Here is a 10175-nt window from a genome sequence, read left to right on the forward strand (position 1 = left end):
ACCTAGACATTTAAAGTGTTAAACGGGCGGAGTGAGGTGTCGACTGTATAAAACAGCCGTCACCTGCCGAGTATGGAGCGCGCTCAGCCCGTGAGCGCGCTCCATACTTGCCCATGGCGACAACGCCAAGGGGTTAAAGAGGTGTTGGGCATCCTTCCGAAAGTGTTGTATACATAAATTTAATAGCGCCATCATGAGTTGGTAATTGGCAGCACAAGCATTATGGGCAGGCAGGCGACGTATTGCGGTGTCATGTCCGTTAACATAACGCTACAAGACCCAGCGTTCATTGGCGGCTGTCAGGTAGGAGGGTGACAGTGGCAGGTGACGTGTCGTCCATTATAGGCTGGATTAGGCCTGGACGTAAGTCGCCAATGAGCAATTTCACTGCGCGTATGTCCCGCCGTATGGTAATTAATAGGTTCATTATTTTTGGTTGTCTATTGGACTTTATTCGGGGAACCTCCTATCTTAATCATCACAGGACACCAAATTCTGCTCCGTTTTTGCATTTTTATTCATGAACCGTTTCTGTTGCAGTGAGACGTCTTCTGTTTCAACGATGATTTTTGATGTTCTGGGAGTTCGATCAATTTAGTTCCGTAAAACTTGGCGGAGAATCGCTTTGCGCGTCCATCGACTTTACTAATGACGACGTCTGCGTCTGTGAACTGCGACCAAAAAAAAAACATGACATCAGATCCATCTCCACATTACAGAAATGTTTATACTTTTATTGGTCATTTTTATTTTTAACTCAAAATTCCTGTCAAGATTAAAAAGCCTATTCAGCCGTTTGGTAAAAGAAACACCCCAGAGCGGCGAAAGTGATAAATCAGGCCCAGGGTATCAAAATGGTCTAATAGATAGACTAGCCTTGTTGGCCATAGCAACCAATGACGGCTCTGCTTTCACTTTAACTGCTCAGAATGCAGCACGGTGATTGGTTGCTATGGGCAACAAGGGCAGTTTTTCTGTTGACATTTTTGCCGCCATGTTGCTGGTCACCCAGCTGTCATAGAAACCGATAAGAAATGGCTGAACAGAAATTTCAGTGGTTCCACAACAGAGGGCGACCACTTACTGGGAATTTTTGATCCCGATCTACATCTCTGTACCTGTTTTACGGCTCACGCGGCGCTTATGTTGACTCCTCCTTCTGGTTCTGCGTCGTCTTTTAGGCGCACTGCTGGCTCTCTTCATTCTGGACGCCATGATGATAGTGAAATGTTACCTTTCTGGTGGGGTCAGGAGCACGATGATGATGACTGCAGAACCCTGGGGCCCAGTAACCATTGTGATGACATCACCGCTCTATGACATCATGAAATATGCAAATCGTTGTGGCCCCGCTCGACCACACCCAATGACTAAAGGCCCCGCCTACTTGTTTATGTCATCATGTGACATCACAATGGACACCGGGCAGGCACATCGCACTCCGAACCCTGCCGTCGTTATCATCTTGCTCCTGACCTAAGGAAGGTAACACCGCACGATCATCATGCCGCCCAGAATGACGAGAGAACGCAGTGCACCCAGAAGGCGACGCAGAACCAGGAGAAGGAGCGCCCATAAGCGCCGTGGAAACCGTAGAACAGGTAAATATATATAATCCAGCTGCCCTGTATATACTGCAGCCCAGGCCGGTGATGTAGTTGTATCACATGGCTATTATACTATAATCTATGTATCTATATCTATATCTCATGTTCTCTGGTCGCAGTTCACAGACGCAGACGCTACCGTTAATCCACGGACGTGCGGAATGGAAGTGACGTCTCCCGCTCGCCACGACTCCACCCAGTTCTTCAGTCTCTAGAATTGGCCAAACCATCTTTACTACAGAGCACGTCTTACAGCGGCAGGAGATGTTACTTAATAAATCTAAGGAGCAAAATGTGGTGTCCTGTGATGATGTCATAATGAAAAGGCTGCGAATTCTCTTCCGTTATCTTCTCATGCCGTATCTAAATGGGTTGTCCAAAGAAGTACTATCCCTTTAAGGGTCAGTTCACGTGCGGCGTAAAAACAGTTGTTTTTCGGAATTAGTTGCGGAAAAAATCCTCAGCAAATACAGTTAGCACAAAGTGGATGAGATGAAACCAATCTCATCCACGCGCTTCGTAAATACTGAGCGGAAAAAACGCTCAAATTGACCTGCGGCGCGGAATTTTATTCTGCAGCTCGTCTGTTGTATTTGCGTAAACGCTTATTTGTTGCGGGCTTTCCCCCATTTGAATTCGATGGGGAGGTAAATCCTGCAACAAATAGCAGATGTGTTTGTTTTTTTTATGGTGGGTTCGCAGCGATTCCGACGCAAAAAAGGCAACTCCGAAAAAAACAAAGCCTCATAGTTATCCAGAAGTCACAGGCTGCAGCGGTCTCCTGGGATGAAAAGGCCGGCTAAGTGCTGCCGTTTTCCGCAGCGGACATTCCGGACGAAAAACGACACCACAGTTTGGTGCGCTTTTTCTCCCTGAATTCCCTGCGGCGCACAGGGCGGATACGCTGCGTGCTATTACACAGCGTATCCGACCCATGTGAACTCGGCCTAAGGGTATGTTCACACGCGGTGTTCTCAGACGTTTTTCCGGCCATAAATGTCCGGAAAAACGGCTGAAAAATCTGAAGCAGAACAGTGTTCTGTTTGGACAGGGCGTGTTGTTTTTTTTACGCCTTTTTTCCCGAAAACGGCACGCAAAAAACCGCCCGTGAAAAAGTGCATGTTACCTTTTTGGGCCGTTTTTGGAGCCGTTTTTCATTGACCGCTCCAAAAAAAGCCGTAAAAAAAACGCCTGAAAATCAGAGGCTGCTTTCTCTGAAAACGGCTCCATAATTTTCAGCCGTTTTTCGGGCCGAAAAAAACGGCCGAAACATCTGCCCATTGATTTCAATGGGAAAAAAGGCGTTCTGTTCCGACAGGCCATTTTTTTACGCGTCCGTTTTGATAAACGGCCGCGTAAAAAAAGATAGCGAAAAAGTGCCTCTCACTTGAGCCGTTTTTGGAGCAGTTTTTCATTGACTCCATAGAAAAACCGCTCCAAATACGGCCGTAAAAAACGCAGCGAAAAACGCGAGTTGCTCAAAAAGCGTCTGAAAATCAGGAGCCGTTCTCCGTTGAAAACAGCTCTGTATTTTCAGACATGTTTGGTTGAGTGTGAACATAGCCTTAGGGTTAAAGGAACACTCCAGTCCATCAAATAATATTCTATTAATGACGCGCCCCCTGTAGGTGACCAACAATGTTCCCATCACATACCACAAATGCCTGATCTGCGCAGTTCTTGCCTCTGGGACCCTCAACATATGGGATCACGGGGGGCCTGTAATGGCCACCATATTGGTTGTATCCCCCCCCCAACTTTCCCAAAACTCTTGGAATACGATCTTGAACTACTTGTCTGGCTTTGGATAAATTCCGTCTCCTCAGTCTCTGCCGCTGACGATCCCACAACCTTGTTTTTTTTTTTCTTCTGTGTTGAAAGTGCGAGCGACGATCGTTTCAAGGACGTCTCGCCAGCGTCACCTGGCAGAGCGCAGTATTGATTGAGCCATTCCTTGACCTACCGGGCTGAGTCACTGCGTGCACGTATATCCAGCCGCGGAGAATTCTATAAACGCCACAGACCAGTGGGGGGGGGGGGGGGGGGGGGGACACCTTGTTGTTCATGGTTCTGTGTGGGTTGTATATATCTTCACACCGCGTGCAAATATACGTACACGCCATTTATCATCTCTAATACCTTTCTTTTAAAAAAAAAAAAATTTTCCCCATTATATAGAAAACGATGTTTAACCTTCGTACATGGTAGGGATGACTCCGCAGACCGTCACCTAGTATTGTATCCTATAATGTGCGCAGCACATTGCACCTGTGACACAGCGAAAGTTGCGTTCTATTGCGTTTAGGGCCCCCAGACCACAATTATCTCTCCCCGATGGAGAATCCCAGTGTGTTGAATTCTCCTGGCCCTGCCAGGCAGTGTTGTCAGAGTCACATAAGTGTAAGGCTATTTGTATCACTGAGAGGCTTAGACCAGTCATTGTAATACCTCTTATGTAACACACACCTCGCTGCTGTTACAAGGTGACGGGCATGGTCACCCAGCTTTTCACGGACCCTGAATGACTTGTACAGCAGCGCTGTTATGCAAAGTAAAAATCCCCCAGTTGTGTGTCAGTCTTAACTGTAGTTCCGGTATTCTTTCCATGAATCAGAATGAGCAGAGATCTAGTTACTCCCTGATTGCTGCAGTGCATGTAATGTGGGAAAACGCAGAAAGAAGGGACACTAGGAATGCATGAGAAAGCAATGCCACCTCTGCTGCACGCCGGAGTGCCTCCAGAAATGGATCCTAATCCGCTATCTTTTTTTATTTTATTTTATGGATCTGTATGGGGTGTTTGATCTATTTTATCCCTGCAGATTTCCATACACAGAAGCATTTTATTTTTATTTTTTTATTGCTTTTAATTGTCGCCCTATATGGGAATTTCAGTCATGTCTGATCAATACCTGAAACGCGTCAGGCTTCATATCTGGTTCTGAGGATAGAAATGTGGCTGTAAGATCAGAAAGTGCTGACATTTTACTTAAACGCTGCATTAAGACGCCTTCCGTGTTGTTACCCTGGGGCGAAGTCTGAACTTCTAATCTCCGTCCTATTATATATGTATTATGTTCATGCTCCGATTTCCTGTATATAAACTCAGCTCTTCATTTCTCGATCTGTAGTTTTATATAAAGGTTACAGTAATGACTGCGTAACAGAGTCAGGGAGCAAATACGTTATCAGAGATCCGCACAATTATTTAAAGGGCAACACCAGTGATCACTAATAAGATCACCGGTGCCTTAATCATTCCTCAGTTATAGGGTAAGAATATTTTATAAAATAAGGTTCATCTATAGAAAGAATGTTACTAAATGTCCTTCCCATAATGTCACAGGAGGGAGAACAGATCTCATATACTCCTGGAGCTTTATCCTACTGAATAATGCAAATTGGGTATGAGGACAGGTGGAAGGAAGTGACAAGTGCTACTATAATACTGCCCCTATATACAAGAATAGAACTACTATAATACTGCCTCCTACATACAAGAATATAACTACTATAATACTGCTCCTATATACAAGAATATAACTACTATAATACTGCCCCTATATACAAGAATATAACTACTATAATACTGCCCTCTATATACAAGAATATAACTACTATAATACTACCCCTATATACAAGAATATAACTACTATAATACTGCCACCTATATACAAGAATATAACTACTATAATACTGCCTCCTATATACAGGAATATAACTACTATAATACTGCTCCCTATATACAAGAATATAACTACTATAATACTACCCCTATATACAAGAATATAACTACTATAATACTGCTCCTATATACAAGAATATAACTACTATAATACTGCCCCTATATACAAGAATATAACTACTATAATACTGCTCCTATATACAAGAATATAACTACTATAATACTGCCCCTATATACAAGAATATAAATACTATAATACTGCCCCTATATACAAGAATATAACTACTATAATACTGCCCCTATATACAAGAATATAACTACTATAATACTGCTCCTATACACAAGAATATAACTACTATAATACTGCCCCTATATACAAGAATAGAACTACTATAATACTGCCTCCTACATACAAGAATATAACTACTATAATACTGCCCCTATATACAAGAATATAACTACTATAATACTGCCACCTATATACAAGAATATAACTACTATAATACTGCCCCTATATACAAGAATATAACTACTATAATACTGCTCCTATATACAAGAATATAACTACTATAATACTGCTCCTATATACAAGAATATAACTACTATAATACTGCTCCTATATACAAGAATATAACTACTATAATACTGCTCCTATATACAAGAATATAACTACTATAATACTGCTCCTATATACAAGAATATAACTACTATAATACTGCCACCTATATACAAGAATATAACTACTATAATACTGCCCCTATATACAAGAATATAACTACTATAATACTGCCCCTATATACAAGAATATAACTACTATAATACTGCTCCTATATACAAGAATATAACTACTATAATACTGCCCCTATATACAAGAATATAACTACTATAATACTGCTCCTATATACAAGAATATAACTACTATAATACTGCTCCTATATACAAGAATATAACTACTATAATACTGCCACCTATATACAAGAATATAACTACTATAATACTGCCCCTATATACAAGAATATAACTACTATAATACTGTCCCCTATATACAAGAATATAACTACTATAATACTGCCCCCTATATACAAGAATATAACTACTATAATACTGCTCCTATATACAAGAATATAACTACTGTAATACTGACCTCTATATACAAGACTATAACTACTATAATACTGCCCCTTTATACAAGCATATAACTAATATAATACTGCCCCCAATATACAAGAATATAACTACTATAATACTGCCCCTATATACAAGCATATAACTAATATAATACTGCCCCCTATATACAAGAATATAACTACTATAATACTGCCACTATATACAAGAATATAACTACTATAATACTGCCCCCAATATACAAGAATATAACTACTATAATACTGCTCCTATATACAAGAATATAACTACTATAATACTGCTCCTATATACAAGAATATAACTACTATAATACTGCTCCTATGTACAAGAATATAACTACTATAATACTGCCCCTATATACAAGAATATAACTACTATAATACTGCCCCTATATACAAGAATATAACTACTATAATACTGCTCCTATATACAAGACTATAACTACTATAATACTGCCCCCTATATACAAGACTATAACTACTATAATACTGCCCCTATATACATGAATATAACTACTATATTACTGCCCCTATATACAATAATATAGCTACTATAATACTGCCCCCTATATACAAGAATATAGCTACTATAATACTGCCCCTATATACAAAAATATAGCTACTATAATACTGCCTCCTATATACAAGAATATAGCTACTATAATACTGCCCCTATATACAAGAATATAACTACTATAATACTGCTCCTATATACAAGAATATAACTACTATAATACTGCCCCTATATACAAGAATATAACTACTATAATACTGCCTCTATATACAAGATTATAACTACTATAATACTTCCCCTATATACAAGAATATAACTACTATAATAATGCTCCTATATACAAGAATATAACTACTATAATACTGCCCATATATACAAGAATATAACTACTATAATACTGCCCATATATACAAGAATATAACTACTATAATACTGCCCATATATACAAGAATATAACTACTATAATAATGCTCCTATATACAAGAATATAACTACTATAATACTGCCCCTATATACAAGAATATAACTACTATAATACTGCCCCTATATACAAGAATATAACTACTATAATACTGCCCCTATATACAAGAATATAAATACTATAATACTGCCCCTATATACAAGAATATAACTACTATAATACTGCCCCTATATACAAGAATATAGCTACTATAATACTGCCTCCTATATACAAGAATATAACTACTATAATACTGCCCCCTATATACAAGAATATAACTACTATAATACTGCCCCTATATACAAGAATATATCTACTATAATACTGCTCCTATATACAAGAATATAACTACTATAATACTACCCCTATATACAAGAATATAACTACTATAATACTGCCTCCTATATACAAGAATATAACTACTATAATACTGCCCCTATATACAAGAATATAACTACTATAATACCTCTCCTATATACAAGAATATAACTGCTATAATACTGCCCCTATATACAAGAATATAACTACTATAATACTGCCCCTATATACAAGAATATAACTACTATAATACTTCCCCTATATACAAGAATATAACTACTATAATACTGCATCCTATATACAAGAATATAACTACTATAATACTGCCCCCTATATACAAGAATATAACTACTATAATACTGCCCCTATATACAAGAATATAACTACTATAATACTTCCCCTATATACAAGAATATAACTACTATAATAATGCTCCTATATACAAGAATATAACTACTATAATACTGCCCCCTATATACAAGAATATAACTACTATAATACTGCCCCCTATATACAAGAATATAACTACTATAATACTGCCTCCTATATACAAGAATATAACTACTATAATACTGCCCCTATATACAAGAATATAACTACTATAATACTGCCCCCTATATACAAGAATATAACTACTATAATACTGCCTCCTATATACAAGAATATAACTACTATAACACTGCCCCTATATACAAGAATATAACTACTATAATACTGCCTCCTATATACAAGAATGTGCATCTAAACAGGTTTCAGACTGGAATTGGTTTTAAATACTATAATGTGACGGGTGTGATTGGAGTATTAGGCCTCATGCACACGACCGTGTTTTTGCGTCCGCAATTCCCCCGCAAATCCACGGGAGAATTGCGGACCCATTCTTTTCTATGGGGCCGTGCACACGACCGTAGTTTTTGCGGTCCGTGCACGGCCCGGGAACCCGGACCGCAGAAAGTACGGACATGTCCTATTATGGTCCGGAGTTGCGGTCCGGGCTCATTGAAAACAATGGCCCGGCCATGTGCATGTGCGGGCGGCTTGCGGCTGACAGTCCGCTGACAGTCCGCAGCCGGCCGACACGAAAATCACGGGCGTGCACACGGCTACGGTCGGGCTACGGTCGTGTGCATGAGGCCTAACCCTCACTATGCAGGGCTGTTCTCTTTAGGTTTGTGTGGTTTGTTCTGTCTCTGGAGGATTGACCTGAGAAAACCAAGAGGAGATCATGTTCTTGTCTCGCTTCGTTGGGTATTGTAAATAATTAAAGCATTTTTAGGCTCCTGTGTACTTGTCGGGGGTCCTGCCTAATGATTCTGCATCGATGCTGTGACCTTTCACTTTGTATATGCACATATATGTTCTCCTTAACATCACCAGGATTTAATTGGCTTCATAACCATTGCTGACGCGGGCACAGGGACAATCTTATCTTGTCTGTGGGGTCACCTAAAATCAATGGACTTCATTGTGAAAGGGAACAGAAGTGTCCATTTACCTGTGTATTCCTCTCCGGTGATTCTCATCTGTAGAGCGGGGAGGTTTTACATCTAGATTATTATCCCCTAAAATAAAATGTGTATCCTTTTAAAGAACAGTCTATAAGAGACAGCATTGTAATAGTTATATTCTTGTATATAGGGGGCAGTATTATAGTAGTTATATTCTTGTATATAGGAGGCAGTATTATAGTAGTTATATTCTTGTATATAGGGGGCAGTATTATAGTAGTTATATTCTTGTATATAGGGGCAGTATTATAGTAGTTATATTCTTGTATATAGGGGGCAGTATTATAGTAGTTCTATTCTTGTATATAGGAGCAGTATTATAGTAGTTATATTCTTGTATATAGGGAGCAGTATTATAGTAGTTATATTCTTGTATATAGGGGGCAGTATTATAGTAGTTATATTCTTGTATATAGGGGCAGTATTATAGTAGTTATATTCTTGTATATAGGGAGCAGTATTATAGTAGTTATATTCTTGTATATAGGGGCAGTATTATAGTAGTTATATTCTTGTATATAGGGGCAGTATTATAGTAGTTATATTCTTGTATATAGGGTGCAGCATTGTAATAGTTATATTCTTGTATATAGGGGGCAGTATTATAGTAGTTATATTCTTGTATATAGGAGGCAGTATTATAGTAGTTATATTCTTGTATATAGGGGCAGTGTTATAGTAGTTATATTCTTGTATATAGGAGGCAGTATTATAGTAGTTATATTCTTGTATATAGGAGGCAGTATTATAGTAGTTATATTCTTGTATATAGGAGGCAGTATTATAGTAGTTATATTCTTGTATATAGGAGGCAGTATTATAGTAGTTATATTCTTGTATATAGGAGGCAGTATTATAGTAGTTATATTCTTGTATATAGGGAGCAGTATTATAGTAGTTATATTCTTGTATATAGGAGCAGTATTATAGTAGTTATA

General features: G+C 38.6%; 1 protein-coding gene and 2 long non-coding RNA genes across 3 annotated transcripts in view; 2 read left to right on the top strand and 1 right to left on the bottom strand.

Moving 5' to 3' along the window:
- Positions 1-493: 493 nt before the first annotated feature.
- On the bottom strand, positions 494-1599 carry LOC142740382 (uncharacterized). The gene is made up of 2 exons (XR_012880634.1): positions 1119-1599; positions 494-671 (listed from the first exon to the last, which is right to left on the bottom strand). It is a non-coding gene; the product is annotated as an uncharacterized LOC142740382 (long non-coding RNA).
- On the top strand, positions 1007-1900 carry LOC142740381 (uncharacterized). The gene is made up of 2 exons (XR_012880633.1): positions 1007-1601; positions 1727-1900. It is a non-coding gene; the product is annotated as an uncharacterized LOC142740381 (long non-coding RNA).
- Positions 1901-3941: 2041 nt separating this feature from the next.
- The window catches only part of GDPD5 (glycerophosphodiester phosphodiesterase domain containing 5), a 33885-nt gene continuing 27651 nt past the window's right edge, over positions 3942-10175 (top strand). The window contains exon 1 of the mRNA XM_075851038.1: positions 3942-4007. Within this exon, the coding sequence (XP_075707153.1) occupies positions 3942-4007 (66 nt within the window). The remainder of the gene's footprint in view (positions 4008-10175) is intronic.

Source organism: Rhinoderma darwinii, chromosome 2 (genome assembly GCF_050947455.1).
Source record: "Rhinoderma darwinii isolate aRhiDar2 chromosome 2, aRhiDar2.hap1, whole genome shotgun sequence".
Lineage (NCBI taxonomy): Eukaryota > Metazoa > Chordata > Amphibia > Anura > Rhinodermatidae > Rhinoderma > Rhinoderma darwinii.